The 22864-nt window shown below is 36.4% G+C and overlaps 1 protein-coding gene across 1 annotated transcript in view; it reads left to right on the top strand.

Annotated features, from left to right (window-relative positions):
• Window positions 1-3995: 3995 nt before the first annotated feature.
• LOC121384111 (RNA polymerase II elongation factor ELL-like) overlaps window positions 3996-22864 on the top strand; it is a 48858-nt gene continuing 29989 nt past the window's right edge. The window contains exon 1 of the mRNA XM_041514349.1: window positions 3996-4127. Coding sequence (XP_041370283.1) covers window positions 3996-4127 — 132 coding nt within the window. The remainder of the gene's footprint in view (window positions 4128-22864) is intronic.

The following is a 22864-nucleotide window of genomic DNA, read 5'->3' as shown; positions in this document are numbered from 1 at the left end:
AAACAAAACACACTTAAAAAAACCAACAACATTATTTCGGACCTCACTGTAAAAAAGGGGCTGGACGTAGCCCAGTAGTACAGCGCTCGCTCGATGCGCGGTCGGTCTGGGATCGATCCCCGTCGGTGGACCCATTGGGCTATTTCTCGTTCCAGCCAGTGCACCACGACTGGTATATCAAAGGTCGTGGTATGTACTATCCTGCCTGTGGGATTGTGCATATAAAAGACCCCCTTGCTGCTAATCGAAAAGAGTAGCACATGAAGTGGCGACAGCGGGTTTATTCTCTCAATATCTATGTGGTCCTTAACCATATGTTTGACGCCGTATAACCGTAAATAAAATGTGTTAAGTGCGTCGTTAAATAAAAAACATTTCTTTCACCATGAAAAAAAGGGTGATTAATTGCTCCCCTCGTTTAGATAATAGGGATCCGTTTAAGACATTACCATACTGAGCATTTATATTTAATTTGATAACAGTCCTTTTTTCACATCCTATAAGGGGAGCTATATATATAAAGTACTCTCTTTAAACTAGTCTGGGAGTGGTGGGGAGCCATAGCAGTGGCGGATCCAGAAAAGTCATTTGGGAGGGGGGCAGTGACATGAGGTGGAATGCCAAGGGAACTTTGGGGGAGGTTTGGAGGGGGATCGTAAAAATGAAAATCAATATATAATAAAATTATAACTGTCGCAAAATTTAGGGGAGGGGGGGGGGGGCGGGTTCCTTAGATCTGCCTCTGCAGAGTGACAGCAATGTCTGAAAAATCGCTTTCTTTCTTATTTTTAGAAGGGGTGGGCGCATCGATTTGATACAGCCCAAAGTCTCTTCCACCCCATTTGACACACAGACACACACACGTGTACACAAACACACGATACACGTTCGTGTTTTGTTTTCCTCCGCGCGCCAGTCTGCGGGGTCAATCCCAGAATTATCACATCGGTGACATCTTGACCTTTGCTTCACATTACTGCTGACTGTAATATGTCAGTCATTTTTAATTTGTTTATGACCTATATGTGACAGTTTCCTTGTGACATAGCGGCCGTTACGTATGTGCAACAAAGTGTTTATCTACTACACGCTGTGCTCATGTCTTGTTAAACGCTCGTATGCTTAAAAAACCCAGTGTGTGATGTATTGCTATAACAGTGTTGTCCTTCCGGCAGGCAGTGTGTGCATCCATCCGTGCCTTTATCTCTACCCATTCATATGCCACTTTTTATCTTTCCTTTTTTCTTTTCTTTTTCTTTTTAATTTCGGGGGGGGGGGGGGGGGGGTGTTTTTCAGCTCTTTTCCTGTTTTGCTTTTTGCTTTTGTTTTGTTTTATTTTATGGGTTGGGTTTCTTCTCTTTTTTTTTTTCTTTTTTTTTTTTTTCCCCGGGAATATAATTAAATTTTATATCGTAGGTTTTGAAAACTAAAAGGAAAAGATCGTCACGAACAGTACTGTAGGCGATCGATCCTGCGATACATGTAACCCTTCCAATAAAACAATAGCTGCTGCCACATCTATGGTCCCCTTCTGTTGGTAGAGCGCTCGCCTGCGGTGCTTGCGTCGTTAAGATCGAATCATCTCAGTGGAATGAATGAATGAATAATTCCCAGTACGAAAAATACATCGGCTATTTGGTGTCAAACTACGGTAATTGCATCAGTCAGTGAACCCATTCTCTAATTGGACATTTTCCCATCACAAACAGTCCACTACGACTGGTATATCAAAGGCCGTGGTATGTGCTGTCATGTCCGGGGGAAAGTACATATAAAAGATCACTTGCTACTAATGAAAAACAAAATGTAGCGGGTTTCCTCTCCAGGATTATATGTCAGAATGACTAAATGTTTTACATCCATTAGTCGATGATTAATAAAAATAAGAGTGCTCTAGTGGGGTCGTTAAACAAAACAAACTTAACTTTAAATAAATGTTCAACCCTTATTCATTACCAGCAAGGTTATTTTATATATGCACCTTTCCACAGACAGGAAAGTACATACCACGGTCTTTGATATGCCAGCTGCATGTGGAACACTGATTGGAATGGGAGAAAACAATATATAGGTTCAGTGAAGTCGGCGAAGAGATAGTTCCTTATACCCATTACACCTCACGCATGCGTTCTACTAGTGATCTACACCCCGCTCTTTAATCGATAAAATCCTCATTCTACTGCGCATATAAAAACAAATTTAAAAAACCCAACGAAAGATGGAAAGAAAGAAGACGAAAGGATAGAATTTAAGCTCAGTGTCTTCCCCAGCGAAACAAAAAGAGCAATGTTAAATAAACAAAACAAAAAATGGAAAAAGGGGGAAAAAGGAAGGGGCTTGTTTTTCTATTTTCTGGGGGAAGGGTGGAGGTGGAGGGTGTCTTTCTCCTCGCTAGTTATGATTTTACTGGGCGCAAAGAGTCTAGTCTACACGCATGTGGGTTTCTTATTTTATTACTTTGAGTCTTAAATGGACTGTCCTAGTTTGTAGCCATTGCAACATGTTTCCTACAAATAGAGCCTTTTCGGCGACTAACATACCATATTAAATTCATTTTCTTGTTTAGAATGCCAGTGTTTCAATATCTAATGTGTCTGCCGTCGTGTATTCATGTATTAATGTTTGCAGCAGACACGTTTCATTTAAAATCGCATATATATATATATATATATATATATATATATATATATATATATATATATATATATATATATATATCATGGGCGTATGGGGACTCTTTGATTTAGGGGGGCTGGAGGGGTTGATTTGTCCGAAATTTTACCCAGATAAAAACTGCCCGAATTCTTCCCACTGTTTTCCCACTGTTTTGCCCGAATTTGGGGGGGGTAATTGCCCCCCCTGCCCCCCCCCCCCCCCGGGTCGTACGCCCATGATATATATACACGAAATTATCGAAATACAATCCGGTTAGGGCGACTACAGACATTACGATGACAACAAACACATTATTTATACAGCCACTAATATTCGAAACACAAAAATATCTTTAATATGTAAGCTTAGTCACCAAAACGTCTCTGTCAGTCGAAAACATGTTAACAACGGCTGTAAATTTTAATTTACAAATCAATACTATAGCAACGTCTGGTGGAACTATTTGGTCAAGTTGATTTTCTAAATGTTCCCATATTCTTTCACTGTTAACAGATGTTTATAAAATTGATTTATTGTTAGCTATGTAATTTTTTTGGTTGGCTTGCACTCTGTGTATTTTCTCACTTAAAGGGCTAATTTGTAAAATGTTCCACAGCGTAATGTAAACGCCTATATTTTTTGTATTAAGTTTACTATCCTTGTTCAAAAATATACAAACCGCCTTTAAATATGCTTGAGCTTAATATGATGAATTATTATCTAATAAATTTATTCTTAATTTTGGAATATGCCAATGCGCTGATTTTTTTTATGCTTTGATACATGTATTACATGTATTAGTGTTGTGTTGTGCTGTGTGTGTTGTGTTGTGTTGTGCTGTGTTGTGTTGTGTGTGCGTGTGTGTGGTCGTGTGTGTGTGTGTGCGTGTGCGTGTGTGTATTTGTGTGTATATGTGTTTGTGTGTGTGTTTGTGTGTGTGTATATCGGTGTGGTATATGGATGGAGATATACGGGCTTATGTGTATTAGCCTAAATCTGTTGTTATTAGCATATTATAACTATTTCATGTTTGCTTTTTAATGGATAAAAAATTCACATACATAGGTTGCAATAATGATTGTATGTGTTTCAATTTCATTTGTTCCCTATATAAATTATTATTAATAATTAAATGTTTCATTTCCATTTGTTCCCGACATACGTTTGTGAAACGTGAAGTCTGTCAGTATCATGACAGTGTCTCCTAAATGACGTCACAGTGTCTAATAATAGTAACGGAATCCCAGGGAAAACCTTGACATATCGAGGGATATGATTGGTTTCGTTTAGTAAAACGGTCAGGGATTGGCGAAGAGTAAGCTCGGCACGACCAGACCAATATGGCTGCATTATTGGAAGGACAGGATTATGGTCTCATCTCGAACGAAGCCTGTAGTAGCCACAAGACTGTGATTCATGTCAAATTAACGGACTCGGCTCTCAGAGCATTAGAAGAGTTCTCAAAAATCAAAGTAAGTGCTGGTTTATTTTCACAGGAAGTACGTTTTACAGCCTGCCAACTGTTAGAAACTGGAAGTGCAAACTTCGCAATTTTTTCTTGTGGTTTGGTCGGTGAAGGCAAGCATAAGGTTGCCAATTTCTACTAATTTAGTAAGTTTATTTACGAATTTATGTGAGAAGAAACATGTATAAACTACTGATTATCACCCTGTGTTATAATTAACTCGAACGAAAAAGCGTCGTGTCTGTACGCCTTCCACAATGGAAAATTTTCACAACTCTGTGCAACTTCAGACTCCAAACATGGACATGTCGAATCGATAAATGTAGTTTTCTTTTTCTTTCTTTTTATCTCACATGGTTATGGATTTAAATTTGCAACACTTTGGGAAGTTCACATGAACATTATAGACGTTTTAATCCGTCCATCTGGCTAGAAATTAGCATAGTTGACATTTGAAGCTTACAAACGACGAAACGTCTTAAAAATGTTTTGTTGTTACCTCTAGGCTAGGCCTACGGGTACTGAGGTATGTTAGTGGTGTTGCTGTCTCATTTAAAAGAAAAAAGTCCACAAAATTCATATAAAAAACATTCTGTTCAATTATTGTATCCATTTTCTTTTGTTTTTATTTGTATATTACACAAAAACGTGTTGGTTAAATGACTAAATACAACAAAAGTTCATTCTGTCAAAAATGTTACTGCTTATTCGTTCGATATAGTAGATTATTTTCTTTTGTAACTTTTGTGCATTTAAAATACATGGTCGTTCGATGTAAATGCATGACCTAGTGATTTCGGGTGCAGCGTTTTAAGTTATAATGTCAAAATCTTGGCATGAGTTTAGCCTGTAACTCCTTCAATGGTTAAGATAGTTTTAGGGTTAGAGTTAGTCTTAGAGCCTTTGATATCAAACTCTTTCTAAAATCTTTACATTCCTTTGAAATAATTATTGTGGACTGTATACTTTTCTTTATATATTTTAGTCGAAAATCCTGAAATGTATTCAAATATCTTTAAGATTTTGAGTGAATCAATACTTGGTCAAAATTTTGTCTAGAATAAAATAAACTGGTGTTCAAAACTGCAAATATTCAGTTATATTGAGCCGGCCCTATCCTGGGCCCTAATCTAGAATTGAAAAAGTAGGAGCAGTGACTTCTCCCTTCCCAGAAGAAAGGGGAGAAGTTTGATAAAAAAAATAGGCAAAATGAACATTTATCAGTATCTTTCGTAGCGTTTTGCCATGTTCCACGTTCATTCAGAAATATTCACCCCAGCACAAAAATACATATCGGCTATTGGGTGTCACAAATGGTAAGTATATGAAAATATTATTTATATAATTATATAAAATTGTGAATAATACACTCGGTTCTAATTGTAATATTTCAATATAAAATACTGCTTCTGATAATAACATTTAAACAAATTTGATAATGTGTCGTTATGTTAAAACTGAAAGCAATAATTAGTATTTTCTGGCATTACTGAAATGAATGTGACCAAGAATTAACCACATTTGACTGGTCACTGCAAACGGCGCGACATACGTCCATATACAGTCTGGTGCCAACGTTAAAACACAAACTGACATGATGACACTAAACAGGTCGGGGTATTGACGTCTGTTGTGTGATTTCGTTTTTGAAATTTAATTAGGTTCAAAATATTACAGCGACTCACTACTGCTAATAACTTAGCGACTTGAGCCGACTTACAGTGGAAAAAAGTTTATTTTGCCAGCAAGATTAAGGTCTGCCCTATTTCTTGATAATGTGTTGATATTGGAAGTTAAATTTAAAAAACCTTTCGGGGTAACATTTCAACAAACAAATTATTGACATTGACTGGAGTTTTTTTGCCAGTCAACATAATCATGGGCCAGGAAATAATTTTGGCTGTCGGACCGACAGTTATTTTGTATTTAAATACTTTATGATCATGTTTGATCTGGCAGGTTTTTTCTATTTGGTCCAGTAGAATTTGTAGCTTACAGGACCGAATGTCTTGGCAGGAATTGCAGCCAATTTTTTACCGCAATTAAAATGGTAAATATTGGTTGCTTTTATTATATTATTATCAAGCATAATGATCGTGCAATCAGTTATGATTAGTTTTGGCAATTAGTTGGATTGATGATGAAATTACAACTACATGTAATTCCCAACACTAATCATAACCGATTCAGCGGTTGTAAAACGAAGTACTAGTAGGTGTTGGAACTGACAGAGTAGGAGTTGGGATTTAATTGAGAGCTACACACTCAGTAATGGGGGCACGTGTGTGTGTGTGTGTGGGGGGGGGGGGGTTCTATGGGCCGGAGTCTGTTACGACTGAAGTGCATATAGTTGGTGAAATTGTTGCCCAAGAATAGAACAAGTATGACTCAGTGGTTTTTCGTTTAAAAAAACAACTGTTTTCCGTTTCATATTTTTGTAAATACCGTTTCATTTCCATTTCAGACTACAACATGTAATTAACAATTGAACTAACACAAGTTGTGACAATTAAAGGGTCCGAAAATTGACTGGCGTCGCTATTTGTCATTAAATCGAAGTAAGCCTACATATTACTAGCGAAAAATAACATCAGGAGCAAAGGCTACAGTTATAATAACTATATAAAGCATGATTGTCTAACAATTAAGTCCACTGCTTTATTCACCGGGGCTTAGGGTTCAGAAAATGTAAACATTTATTTTATCATCTCTTTGACAGTCTTAATGTCTGCAAATTGAAGTATGCGCATGACACAGCGGAAATAAAGTAACATTGCAATGTTCAGCCAGCCGTTTTTTGCTAAACGTTTGCAAACATATTTTGTCTGGTGGTACCCGAAATGGTCATTCGGTTTAATATGTAGCGTAAAAATCAGTCTTCCAAGATAAGTGTTAGTGACAAACTAATGGCTGAACTTACTCCTGGAAAAGAAACCTGTCCCATCTGCGCAGGCGGAACAGACTAAGCAGTAAACCAGCCCCAAGTTCAGCCAGCAAACATTTCGCTAACGTTCGCGAAGTATTTGGTTGGTTCCCAATGTGACCATTTGGTTTACTGTGAAGCGCAGTCAGTTTTGCAGCATGTGGCAATAGTAATAATATAAAAAAAATTAACTTCGCAAAAAATCATAATTCCGTTTCCAAATGTAAATTCCGTTTCACAATGGGAATTCCGGGAATTCTGTCCGTTTTCTGCGATCGCGGAAAATCACTGGGTCTAGCACTATGCTCATGAATCAAAACAAAAATTAATATATTTTAAAAGCAAAGGCAATGAGCAGTAATGAAAGCTGTATTCGTAGGAAACTGAGTTTTCCTGAAGAAATTAACCCATAGAAGTCGAGCCATACATGCAGACAAGAACCAAGAAAATATGAACTACAGTCTGAGCAACTGTAGAGGCACTGATTTTCCGCGTTCGCGGAATCGCAGAAATACCTATCTGAAACGGAATTCCCGATTTTTTTCCAAAACATTTAACTTTAAATAGTGCATTTGATTAATTAAAATTTATTTTTCGAACTAGAAACTATAGACACCGACATCTGCCTGTGCTACGCTACGACACTAGTACCTTTGTTGTATGTTACGCCAAATGTTTAATGTAGAGTATCTAGACGTTTTACCAGTCGTGTTTTCTTCGCTTATTCCCGGCAATTTAATGGGAAAAACCAAACATTGTGAGCTAAAATTGTCCGATATTTACTCAAGTAAAAGATATATTATGTTATGTTTGCTTATTAATTTTTAGCATTTGCGGCATTGCCATATTTCCGATCTCACAAAGGAATGCATATTGTATGCCAGGCTTTGTTCAAAATAAATTATACAAGGGAAGTGGTTTATAGTGTGATCGTTTGTAATTATTTTCCCGATCATATCGTAAAGAAAACTGAAAATGTCAGAAGTCTGTGTGAAACAAAACAGAATTTGTTTAATACTGAAACGAAAAAAAACCGGAATTTGTAACATTATGAAACGGAAAAGGCGAAAATCTGAAATTCAAAATCAGTGCCTCTACAACTGTGTTTCGAAAATAGACGTCGGAAATGAGGGTAGTAAACATAGCATGCGGCGCGGCGCCTTGTTTTGCAATCACTGCGATTACTTGAGGACTGCACATATATATATAGCTTGATCATTTTGTTCCCGTGCAGTATGCACAGAACTGCTTGCACAACCTTTACATTGTCGTTCATGCAAAATTTAGTCAGTGTAATATGTCATAATTTTTTTTTTTAAACATTACTATATATGTAAAATGTTTCGTAGCTAAAATAATTCACGATCAAGCTTTCCAGGCCCCAATCTAGCCAGTGAAGTGAAGGTATTCTTTGCAAAAAATCGGCTCAAGTCGCCATGGCAGTAATGAAAACTTGAAGTTGCCGTACTATTTTTGACTTTATCTGATTTTCAAAACAAAATCACACAACAGACATCAAGACATCAGCTTGTTTATACATTAAAAAGTCATAGCTCACTTGGCACCTTGATGATTTGTGTTTTTACATTGGTGCCAGACTTTATATCAAGGCATTTTGCGCTGTTTGCAAGGACTAGTAAAGCATTTTTAATTCTCAGCCACATTCATTTCAGTATATAATGCCCCAAAAAATTAATTATTTCTTTCATTTTAACATGACGACACATTATCAACTACTTAATAATATCACATTTTTTAATGAAACATACACTTGTTTTGTTTAAATTTTATTAACGGAAGAAGTAGTAATTTATATCAAAATATTATGATTAGAACCAAGGTTATAATTTGGAATTTTTCAGAATAAATGCGGAACATTGTGACACATTATGAAATGTACCGATAATTGTTCACTCACCTGTTTTTTTATTAAAGGGACATTCCTGAGTTTGCTACATTGTAAAACATGTTATGCACAAGTTTAAAAAATGCACATTATATACCATACCAAATAATTTCTATTGGTGGTATTCACAGGTTTTTAAAGAATATAATCTACCATACATTTATCTGGCTGTCTCTGCAGTCAGACATGTGATGTTATGTGATCGTATCCAATGCAAGGATTTAGATTGTATCCAATGCAAGGGTTTAGATTGTATCCAATGCAAGGGTTTAGATTGTATCCAAAGCAAGGGTTTAGATCGTATCCAAAGCAAGGGTTTGGATCGTACCCAAAGCAAGGGTTTATATCGTATCCAAAGCAAGGGTTTATATCGTATCCAAAGCAAGGGTTTAGATTGTATCCAATGCAAGGGTTTAGATCGTATCCAAAGCAAGGGTTTATACCGTATCCAAAGCAAGGGTTTATTATTGGTCATACACATAGAACACAAAGATGTCTGCCATTAGTGGATAAACAGTGGCATGTAATAGATAGAAATACGAGATGTATTTACAATTTTACTACTAAACATATGTAATTTGAAACAGACTATAACACCCTGGTTGATATTGATTACACCTGAGACTACCCCTCTGCTAAGCTTAGTACTTGTGATTTCACCTGTTAGGTATAATCAATATCAACCAGGGTGTTATAGTCTGTTTCAAATTACATATGTTTAGCAGTAAAATTGTAAATACATCTCATATTTCTACCTATAACAGGTCATTTATTGTCATTTTTTGCACCGGTTGTTTGAATACTGTAACAGGTCATGATAATACTGACACATTTTTATGGTTTTTATTTCAGGGATTTTCATAATTATAAGACTGGAAAATCACCTGGGTATAATTTTGATTAGTACTTTAGTAACTTTTTTAATTATAAAGATATCAACTTGCAATTTGCTGTATTACCTAATTCATAACTGGATAATCTATAATTGTACTCAATTTGTACATATCAGTCATAGTTTCTAACATATATATTTATGTATCTACAACCGTACGTACATACATACATATATATTTATATTAGGTTATATTGTACATTGTCAATGTTAACAAGCATTCTGCATATATATTTTGACATATTTATTGCATGAAACATGTTGTCCAGATTCAGTTTCAGTTCAGATTCAGTGTTGTCCAGATTCAGTTTCAATTCAGATTCAGTGTTGTCCAGATTCAGTTTCAATTCAGATTCAGTGGTTTAATGAATGGCAGCTTATAAACATGTGAGATGATTAAATACAAGGGTGTAATTTTAATTTTGAGGGGCACAGCAAGGGTTGTCTTCAGTTTATAAACAAAAACAATAGGGCACAACTTAAGCATGTTCAAAGGGCACCATGATAAAACTGATTGCAAATGGACCAATATTTTAAAATTCACTTGGTCTTTGATGCAATCATTTTGACTCGTGATAATCGACTCAACTGCAAGGTTAAAATTTTACCATGGCACAGATGGAAAGTGGTGTCCTACCTGGTTTTTCACCATGCCTTCCCATACATCTCGTGGTATTTATGTGAATTTTTTTTTTTTTTTCAATTTGCAAAAGATTTGATGGTTTGGCTAAAAACAAATTGTGAACTTTTTTATCTCGGTCTTTATTAACCAAATACCTTTGCAATGAGTTTTGCCAGGCATATGGTACCCATTGAACGTGTCTTAAAGTTGTGCCATAATTTTTGTTATTAAACTGAAGACAACCCTAGCTGTGCCCCTCAAAATTAAAATTAGACCCGTATAACCAATAGTTTTCACTTCCCTTTTTTGGAGTATACTATATTTTATAAAAGACCCTGCAGGTAAATATTGGCTATCAGACATTTTACCCCAAGCCAATTTTCCGCAATTTGCCAACTTTTCTGGATTTGTCAGTCAATTCTAAGTTAGTTTTTCCTAGCCCCACATGAATGTTTACCAATTTTGTGAAATACACTTCATAAACTATAGTGTTATTTGATTAATCTTTTATGTGCTGATCAGAATGTAACTGATGCATATGGAAGCATGGAAATAAGCCTCTGGTCACTGACAATGTCTGGTACAAATTTATCATTTGTCAAGCTTTGACGATCACAAACTTAATATTAGTGGTTATTTTTACACAAAATTAAGTATTTCTGTGTTGAATCATCTTGATTCAGTATGCTAAAAAAATTCATATTTAAAATAATTCTTTTGACCATATCATGCAGAATACACATGTTTATAGAACTGGCCCCATGCTTATAAACCTTAAAGTCTAGACTTTAATAAAGTCCAGACTTTACTGTCATGGCAACACCATTCAAATAGCATTACGTTAAAGTCTAGACTTTAAGTTTTATAAGCAACGGGCCCTGGTCTTAGAAAATCATTGGAGCAGGATTTAGCTCAGTCAGTTGAGTGCTCGCCGTAGGTGCTTGCATTGCAGGATCGAGCCAGCTTGGTAGATCCATTCAACTGATTGGGTTTTTTCTTTCCTGCCTGTGTGATGATGCATATATAAAAGATCCCTTGCTGCTAATGGAAAAATATAGTGGGCTTCCTCTGATGACTAGTGTCGAAATTATCAAATGTTTGACATCCAATAGCCGATGATGAATAAATCTATGTGCTCTAATGGTGTCGTTAAACAAAACAAACATATTTTTAGAAAACTATTAGCCCTGGATAGATAAAGTTTCCCTTTTGTCTGATAATTCCAGAGATCTGTAATTGGGTTCGGAATGGCTTAAACAACCAATGCATCTTTTAACAACATGAAAGTTTTCCATTCTAAACTAAACAGTGAATGAGGTTAGTTTTGTTCAGTGACACCACTAGAGCACATTGATTTTTAATCCTAGGTTATAGGATGTCAGACGTTTGGTAATTTTGACATACAGGTTTAGAGAGGAAACCCACACCATTTTTACATTAGTACAGGGCACAATATTTCACGCGAACCGCCGTTCTGTTCGCGTGTCGGTTACGCAAAATTAAATTTACGCGAACCGCAAATCGGTTACGTCATGACCTGTAAACGTTCAGAAATTAAAACTTGCAAACTTCACGATTACAGGAAGTTTATTCATGCAGACATACTACTGGTATTCCGACAAATGTTTTAGACTGACTTTTAGATACTTGATGTGCAGCAAACCAGTAAACAACGATATATTGCAACAGTTGTAACTTGCGACCAGTCTACAGTTTTAAAACAGTTTTAAAGAAATGTGCTCAGACCGCTTGGGACGGCTAAATTTTCTGCTGCTATTTTATCTCTAAAGGAATATATGTAGACATACTATTGGATTGGCTATGATTTTACATAAGTACCATTGATGAAGTGAAAGTAGCATAGCCACCGCAAATCGCAAAAAGGAATCCCTACAAATGAGTATTTATCTATTTCAAAGGCGTACCGCCCATTACGCACAGTACGCATGTGCGTAATTCAAAAAAAAAATCCGGGAATAGGTCGAGGCTGTCTGTAATTGTTCTATAAAATAGACCTCTTAAAATTGACTCGAAAAAAGATTTTCAAAAATGCATCTACAGGCGTCCTGAGTTTAAAAAATTTCACAGGGGGAATCCCCCCGCTTGGGCACGCCTTTGGCGTGCGTAATTCTAAGATAATTTCTCGCTACGCCCCTGTATTTTGTTTTAGTACTGGGGCTAATATTCAGTTCTTTTATAATATTGTTAACTTTAGCAAGCATTAAAGACATATTTTTTTTGTTGGTAAAATGTTTTCTTTTGTATTTGTTTTAACTTTATGTTTCAGCTAAAAACTATGTATTTAAAATATAATTTCAACGTAATTTTGAGATAACCCATGGGTTACGCAAATATAATTCACGTAACTGAATAATTGGTTACCTAGGTAAAAACCAGGTGAACCGACTTCCGGTTACCTCAGATTTCGAAATATTGTCCCCTGTAGTAACAAGGGATCTTTATATGCACCATGTTACAGACAGGATAGCACCTTTGAGATACCAGTTGTGGTGCACTGGCTGAAACCAAATATAGCCAACGGGCCTACTGACTGGGATCAGGCAAGTGCTTTACATGGATGAGAGCTTATGATTGTCATCATGTATGTACACATGAAATTAACACTCCTGAAAATATGTTGAATGTGTCGTTAATAAAACATTCCTTCCTTAATTTATAGGTACTCGTGTTTGGAATGCTATTAAGTAGACTATCATGTACATAGAGATTATTATACGAGCTTGTTTGTCGTACTGATTTTACAAAATGAGAGTCAGTATTTTTGTATTGCCCAAGCGAGAGTGAGGGTAATACATGAATCCTGACACGAGTTTCGCAAAATCAGTACGATTCACACACGAGTGTAATAATTTCTTTATTATCTACATTATCCAAAATATTGTTTTCGTGAATAACAAGCTAGGACCATTTCAAAATGTTTCAAACGTAACTAAAAAGAGACGATGAAACGATGTCATTTCGGAAAATGACGTCATTTTGATAAGTGTTTACACTGGGGAAGCTGCATTAAGTTATGACGTCGCTTCACAAAATTACGTCATTCGCTATGCACGTGAAATCATTATGGTACACGTGGGTCATACTGGTTATATTTCCCAGAATATCTTGAACTATGTGGATAATAAATTTGTTTATCAAGGAAATGAACCAATTAAATAAGTGTTCAGATGTGTCTAATCTTGGTTTGCATATATACATACTATGACAGTGATAGAAATGAGCAGAATTTTTCAATAGTCCACCGGACAAGTACATCTATAAATCTACTTTTCCATCAATATTTTTACTTGTCCAACCACTAAGGCACATTTTGTTTGTCCCAGCAGATTATCACTTGTCAGGAAAAATGGATAAGTGCTTATTTCGAACACACTGCGACTGAGGTTTGATACATGATACAGAGGTTTTTAAAAATATTTTGAATTATAATATTATTTTATCTATGCTTGCATGTATTTCCTTTCTTATACCTGTGTTTAGTTAAGATGACTTTATGTACATGTAAGTGACGACTGCCCGGCAGAATAGTATTGACACAGAGTGGGTGTATGCAAATACTAGCAGGTGTTTCAAGTCGTTAGCGCTTGGGTTGTGAAGGTGTTCGCTGCCTTGTACAGGTGTGCACACGTACATTTACATGTGTGAATGTGTGTGTGTGTGTGTTCTTCTCAACACAATTTTGTTCGTAAATGTGAATGTCACCTGCAGTAATTTAAAACAAATCGTCGGCACAATTTGAAACATCAGTATGTTTTACATAAGATATTGTTTGTTTCCAATGATCCAGATTTTAACCAGATTCTTTACAGGGCTTCTGGAATTTTTTATAAAATCCAGAAGCCATGGGATCAGTGATTTTAAATATTTACTTGCCACAATTAAAAATTCACCAGCCCTACTTTACTTTAAGTTAATACAATTTAATAATAGTAATTATCACCTAAAGAGGGAGATAGACCTTAAAAACACTAACATTGGGGTGGTGGGGGGGGGGGGGGGGGGAAGCAGGGTATTCATATTTACAAAATAGACATAACTGCAACATTGACTAAAAAAATAATTCACTAGTCGTCAGGCATGGCAATAGTAGTTATTTACTAGCCCAACACTGAATATTACTAGCCCAACACTGAATATCACTAGCCATGGGAGTGGGGCTACCTTAATCTAGAAGCCATGCTCTTAATATTTTTTAAAACAATTACCAATGCAGGGCTCAGAATACGTAGAAAGTAAAATATGGCCTGCTGTTATTATTAGTTTTTTTTAAAAGCAGGCCAGAAGAAATGTGCCTAGTTAAGAAAACAATATGGCCTGTTGGATTAAAAAAAAAAAATAGCATGGGTGAGATGAGGATTTGGTATAATGCATGAAAAATGGTGACCTCTGAGATGGATTTTAGGCTTTATGGAAGGAAGGAAAATGTTTTATTTAACGACGCACTCAACACATTTTATTTACATATGGTTAAGGACCACACAGATATTGAGAGAGAAAACCCGCTGTCGCCACTTCATGGGCTACTCTTTTCGATTAGCAGCAAGGGATCTTTTATATGCACCATCCCATAGACAGGATAGCACATACCACGACCTTTGATGTACCAGTCATGAAGCACTGGCTGGAACAAGAAATAGCCCAATGGGCCCACTGACTGGGATCAATACTAAACCGACCGCGCATCAAGCGAGCGCTTTACCACTGGGCTACGTCTCACCCAGGCTTTATGGAATTAACCTATATTAGGATTAGCAGCTGAGTAACAAATGAGCTAATCGTAAACAAAAACAGACCAATATTTTGGTGGTTTTAATTAGCAGGTGATATTTTTATTTTACCTGCAGCAGGGTCTAAAAAAAATTGATGGCTTTTAATTTTTCACAGGTTGCTATTTCAAGTCCTGCATTCCTGCACAAAACAATCACTTTGCCATATAAAATAATTTTACAAAATGAAGTGTTCTTGCTACCTGCGGTACGGTACCCATGTCTTTTTCAGCATATAATAAAAAAGCAGAAGTTTTTTTGGTGTTTTCTTTGCTTAATGGTAAACCTCCAAGTTAATTATTGTTTAGTCGTGTATTTTCGATGTGGTGACACATGAGGAAGATGACACAATACTTTGATTACCAACCATGTTAAAAATGAGTAATTGGGTGATCGAGGTTACTGTATCCTGATCATCATTTTAAGGTGCGTTAGTTGGTAGGCATATTGTCATACACTTCTTATTATTCTGTTAAAGATGAAAAAGGATTGTTTTATACTTATTTTTGTGCTTATATCCAATTAAGGTTCATGCACACTATTCTGGACACACCTCACCTGTCTGGACTGCCTGTCCAGGACAGTGGGTTAATGGTTACTTGTTAGTGAGTGAGAAGTTGGTGTTGTGGTCTCTACAGCAAGTCATTAAATTCAGTCTGGGTGGGAGCCGGCACAGGTATCCCCAAACAACAACGTCAGATATATCATAGTAACGTTATGTAATATATATGTAACTATAGCATTTGTATTACGGGTTTCTGTTTGGGGATACCTGTGGGAGCCGGTATCAATAGGAAAACCCAGGCAGTACCTACCAGCCTTATGTCTGATGGTTTATTAGATTGTTTGTTTGTTGTTATACTCTTTATAAGGTTTCTAGTGCTCGGTGTACTATATGTACATATAGGTGTCATTTTTTATTAATTTTGGAGAACTCATATTGAGATTGCCTACAGGTAAAACAAAGGGCAGGATTTAGCTCAGTCACTTAAGTGCTCACTTGAGGTGCTTGTGTCACAGGATCGAACCACCTCGGTGGATCCATTCAACTGATTGGTTATTTCTTGTTCCAACCAGTGAACCACAGCAAGTCAAAGGCCGTGGTATGTGCTTTTCTGTCTGTGGGAAAGTGCATTTAAAAGATCCCTTGCTCCATAAGGAAAAATGTAGCTAGTTTACTCTGATGACTATGTAATTAATTAATCAATGTGCTGTAGTGGTGTCGTTAAACAAAACAAACTTTTAACTTTAACAGGTAAAATAATTAGTTTTTTTCAATTTATGTCTCCCCCAAACCCAAACAACAAAAATGTAACAAACCACAAAAACAAAACCTCAATAACTATAGTATGTTTACTACATTTACATGTGTATGTAATGTTCAATGTTTGCAATTTACTTGCAAACACAGTGTATTTTCTATACCCCATTTGTTTTGTTATATTTACTGTTCAGGTATATAAATTATCATGTTTACATCTGAGCCCATCATGTGCTAAAAAAACTGATTTATCAGTTGTCTGACTGGTTGCCAGTCATAAAATCAGGTTGCTGAACGACTGGACAACCGTTAACTTGGGCGTAGGCGTCACCAAGAATACTGCAGGAATATTGAGTGATTCTTTTCATGTGGAACTGAGTGAATTTTATGGCTAATATTTAGCTTTTAGGGAAGAAAGTTTCTAAAAACTGTGTGCTTAGTAAATCATCATCCATTAGTTACATGTTACATTCGTAAGATTGATAAAAATGTTAGGCCAGATTGATTTAATCATATATTAAAAAAAGAAGATGATCAGGTTGTTTTAAAACGAATTATTCCTCATTTACCATTTGTTAACTTTTATTAATTTAATTTAATTCAACGATGTATTACGCACATTATTGTTTAATATCAACAAGTATAATCGTATAGTTAATTAATAAAACGCTTAAATGTGATGGCTATTATATATAACGGGCACAGCCATTTTGTACCATCTCAGTGAATACGCCCTCTGCAGGGCGAGCTGGTGAACTGAAGAAACAAAACATACCTGATATTTGCAGATGCATTGCATAATAATATCCATCCCAGTAAGCCGGCAACATAATACAGTTATTTCAACACTTTGACAATAGTGGCTTATTTTGTATTGAAAAATAATATATACTTGTTTTGTACATAAATTAACCCACGTACTGAAATAATAATAGGATGTGTTCTTGGTTAATTGGTCTTTTTTTTCCGGGGCCTGTACCTGTGGTTCCTGATTGGCAGGTGTGTATTTAGATGGTCCCCAGACACTGTGTCTAGACACACTAAAAAGACGTGCCACTTTTATTAAGATCACAAGTTATTGTCTGTTAGCCGTGCGGACACCCCTCAAATCATAATGGACATTATCACTTTATTACTGTTAGTAATTCTGTAAAACCCTTGATTAAGTAGACTTTCCCATCTAAAATCACAAAACTGACCAATTACGTAGTCCCAAAGAAAAGAAAATTATCACTTGGGTATTGTGAGTCGTTTTTGCTCGAACGTACCCTACCAGTAGGCCTAATAATAAGCATTTTTTCTTGGGATTTTTTTTAAAGAGAAAAATACTATATCTCCGTTTCGTTCTATTGATGCAAATTGAAATATATTTAGTTAAATAGTTTATCATACTATCAAGTCATTTATGTTGTTTTACAAGTCAGGTTGATGAAAGCGAAGCACCTTGTCGTAAATTAGAGCGTTTGTTTACACTGTGCTTAAGAGGGGTTGGACGGAGCTGACGTCACTTCACCCCAAGCTATACCACTGGATGTCACAAAAAAAAAAAAAAATGGCTGCCCCCAGTTAGAAGGAATAATCATGTTTTTTTTTATTAATGCCAAAATTACACGTTTTTCATTTGTTAAATTGTCAGTATGTGTTGGTGGTTCGGGTATGCATCTTTCCAACACATACAGCTTTTATTTGAGTTTACCCTGCCTTTAAGACTATTACAAAATGTGACTTTTGACAAAATATTTTATTGTTAATTATTAATAAGCCCTTACATTTTATCAAATTATAATTGTATTTTGAAATTTTACATTTCACCAATGTTGCTTGCTAACAAATGATTTTATTAATTTCCCACTCAAAAAATAAAAAACAAAAAAAAAAGGGGAAAAAAGAAAAACCAACAAATGAAATGTGCATTCCACTGGCGTTCATCCATTTTGTGTGTTTACTGCTGTGTGTCTTGCTCCTGTCAAGTAATCATTTGACACTTGACATTCTTTATATTATTTGAGTACATTCATTTCACCTTCTGTTATGTTTCGTTAACTTTTTGTGTGACATTTATTACGACAATATTAGCATAGCCTGCGCTGGCCTTTTTTGATCATGTTGCTCTATATACCGACCTGGCACTACGTGATGTATCAGCAAGGGTTATAAATTTATTTCCTTGTAACTTACAGTGGGTACCATGAAGTCATGGAGCTATGGAGATGGTGTTTATGTGTATATCATATGTAAACAGTACATGTGTGTGTCTTTAAATGCTTTTCAAATGGTGTTTCATTTTATGCCAAACATTTCTGTTGATTAAAAAGCTTATGGTTAGGAGTGGGGGGAAATAAAATTGTCAATACTCCCATTGTGGGGAAGGGAGGGGTGGGGGGGCGGAAAGAAAAAAGAAAAGAAAGGAATAATTAAATAATAATAATATGTATTATACATGTACATGTATGTATAAACTAGCATTTAAGAAGTTCACAAGGAACGGAACGGAAAAAGTGTTTCGCACGAAGTTAGAAATCCTATGGTCTGCATTTAGCTCGTAATGCTGTTGTATTTTAATTCCATAATGCTCTAAGTTACATCTCAGAGGTCCTAATGTTTCACACACTATCCCAATCCACTCACCCCATGCATGCTGTCTTTATTTCCAGCAGGCCATATTTTTTTCTAACAGGCCATTTTTTCTTTGACTTGCTATTAAAACAATAACAGCCGCCTATGATTTACTTCTTATTTCGGGGCGGGACGTAACTCAGTGGTAAAGCACTCACATGATGCGCTGTTGGGAAGGGAAGGGAACTATATTAAAGTGCCCACATCCGGTTCAGGCATGCCCACCATGGACTCTGGTTCTGACTTTGCCAGTCTACGATTCCATGGCGGGAAGTGCACTGTTGGTTTGGGATTGATCCCCACTGGTGGGCCCATAAGGCTATTTTTAGTTCCAGCCAGTGCACCATGACTGGTATATCAAAGGCCATGTTTTTTTAATTGTATCCTGTCTGTGGGGTGGTGCATATACAAGATCTGTTGCTACTAATTAATATAATAATATATTAAATGCGAAATAGCTGTAGTTTTTAGTGCACATGGTGGTATATAGATCTAGATGCAGAATGAAAATAACCCTACATTAGACACCAAATAAAGGTGATGAATTTTAGAATAGCCTTCAACAATGTATACATTGTAGAGACGGAATGTATCCCAGTGGTAGACTGCTCGCCTGATGTGCAGTTGGTCTAGGATCAATTTCAGTTGTATATCAAAGGCTGTGGTATGTGGTATCCTGTCTGTAGGATGGTGCATATAAAAGATCCCTTGCTTCTAATGGAAAAATGTAGGGCTTTCCTCTCTATAACTGTGTCAACATGACCATATGTTTGACATCCAGTAGCCAGTGATTAATAAATCAATGTGCTCTAGTGGTGTTGTTAAACAAAAAAACTATAACTTTCTTATTTCGGTCCCTGAAATTTCGCAGCCTACGAATTGAGAATAAATTGGTCATATGCATGTACTAATACAGTAATTAGCTGGGTCAGTGTGGATGAGGGGGCGGCGTCTGTGAAGCTAATGGTTTCCGTCTTCTGTTACAATACAAGTGGGATGTTCTGTAGCCAGGCAGTGGTGATCATCTCAAGTGCAACTGGCTGCACGGTTTAATATCCCACAGCGCTCCAGCTACTTGAGGGTTCATTCCTGAGCCAGCCAGTGCACCACAATTGGTGTGTTAACAAGCCGTGCTATCAAGTGCTGTCTCTGACAAAGTGCATATATTGAGGAATATTTGATAATAATAGAAGTAACAGCAGTAGATTCTCACATTCTCGAGTATAGAATATTTTATACAACTTGTACCTAGTACTTCGTCTTCATAAACACACTGAGAACTGCCTCATAAACTATTCCTTCCAATTGCTTGCATAGAGGGGTGGCACGTAGCCCAGTGGTAAAGCGCTCGCTTAATGCACCGTCAGTCTAGGATCGATCATTGTCAGTGGGCCCATTGGGCTATTTCTCGTTCCAGCCAGTGCACCAAAACTGGTAGATCAAAGGCTGTGGTTTGTGCTATCCTGTCTGTGGGATGGTGCATATAAAAAGATCCCTTCCTACTTAATAAGTTTCATTTCTAAGACTACACGTCTAAGACTTATCTCCAAACTACCAAAAGTTTGACATTCAATAGCCGATGATTAATAAATCAATGTGCTCTAGTGGTGTTGTTAAATAAACTTTTTTCTTTTTCTAGTAATTTATATGCACTTTTCCATAAACAGGATGTGATGTACATTTGTATCAGTTGTGTAGCTCTGGTTGGAATGGATAATAACTAAGCGAGTGTACTGTAATGTAATATATTACAGCCAAAATATTGGGGGTGGATTATTTATACACTTAGACTTAGAAGGAACATTTTAGTGGATCTTATGTACTTAATAAATAAAACATGTGGAAGAACATATTTCCAGGCAGACTTAATAGATTACATGATACATTTACATGTATATATTCACAAACACACATACTTGTTATTTGCATGTACATTCACAGTGCACACACACACGCTGTCAGGCTTTTTGCCAGGAAATAATTTGAGGGTTCGTAATAAAAACAAAACGGATCATGAATGCTACATGGTTGTCAGTTCAGTTATGAATCTGACCGTTACATTTCATGTGTTAAATTTAAAATGTATCCATGACTTTCCAAGATTGTAGGGTATGTAATTTTAGCCTGGCTGTTGCACACAGACACGCTCACTCTCACAATGCCACATTGAAACCTTGCACTGACAGGTTTACAGCTTGGTAAACACATTACATTGATAAACCTGTGGGTGTACCTGGGTAATGTTTCACCCGGAGCACTGACCCACTGTAGGTCGTGCATTTCCTGTGGGCTACTGCCCTGTCGGTTATTGTTGTCAACATACTGTATTATCTGTGTACAGATGTCTTACATGTGTACAGGTGTCTTACAGGTGTCCTAAATCGGTAATTAAAGTTTTACTCGTGTACAGATATACATTAAGATGCAGATACCCAGTCGTCGTCAACCTGCTGTCTTACAGGTGTCTTACAGACGTGCAGGTGTCTTTAACATGTGTATAGGTATCTAACATGTATGTGTACAGATGTTTACAGGTGTACAGGTGTCTTACAAGTGTACATGTGTATTATAGGTGTCATACAGATGTCTTTCAGATGTACAGTTGTCTTACAGGTGTACAGGTATCATACAGGTGTCTTACAGGTGTACATGTTTATTATAGGTGTCTTACAGGCATACAGGTATCTTATATGTGTACAGGTGTTTTACAGGTGTCCAGGTGTCTTTACATGTGGACAGGTGTTTAGGAGGTCAGGACCTGACTTTAGTGGTAGCCCAGAGTGTTTTGGCTACCTATTTCCCCCTTAGGCTACCAGATATCTAAACTTGGTAGTCCACCGAACTACTAGCTTTTTTTGGCACATCCAGTTACTCCTCAGGCAAGAAGGCACTTAAACATCTAAAAAAAACCCACCTAAAACAAGATGTGTAAACAAAAATAAATGATTTTACTTTTATCTCTTCTTTTTAAATTTATTAAAAGTACGGGGTTACCAATTTTTACTGACGGCTTCCATATTTCATAATCGGGGGGGGGGGGGGGGGGGGGGGCTACCATTAAGAAACGTTACGGTCGATGCATGCAGGTATCTTAAAGGTGTACAGGTGTACAGTTATCTTACATGCAAATGTACAGGTGTGTTACAGGTGTACAGTTATACTGTGAAATGCAGGTACATTATTGCAAGAATAAATATATGGGTAGTTTCACGGTAACTGACTTTACATTTTGACTGTTTTCAGCGAACACAATCCAATCTAAATTTTACAAATATTTGACATTGGCATCATCTAGGGCTTTTGGTAATTTGTTCTGCACCACACCATGCATTACAACACATCACAAGCAGCTTCTAACAAGAAGACCTACATGTAACACTTAAATTATTCTTCTTCGTCTCCAATTGCTAAAAATGAACATATGTGTCCCACATTGTGTGTCATAATTAAGAACTACTGTAGACTGTGATGAATGAACTTTGACCTGGAGCTGAACTGTGTAGCAGGGCTCAGGCTTAAGAATTTCTTACCTAGGTTTGCCATAGGCAAAATGGTCATCGTCGGCGATTTTGAGACTTTCAACAGTAATTATCAACCAGTAACTTTTGTAATAAATAAACATAAACAAAAAAGTATCCCTTGAACTGACAGCAATAATTTTTATCCACTACCAAAAAACTGCAAATTTTAAAACTTTTTTTTTTTTTTTTTTTTTTTTTAAATATTAATTTTTAAGC

This window comes from Gigantopelta aegis, chromosome 2 (genome assembly GCF_016097555.1).
Source record: "Gigantopelta aegis isolate Gae_Host chromosome 2, Gae_host_genome, whole genome shotgun sequence".
NCBI classification, from domain to species: Eukaryota; Metazoa; Mollusca; class Gastropoda; order Neomphalida; family Peltospiridae; genus Gigantopelta; species Gigantopelta aegis.
Note: the sequence above shows the minus strand (reverse complement) of the source record. Positions and strands in the feature narration are given on the sequence as shown.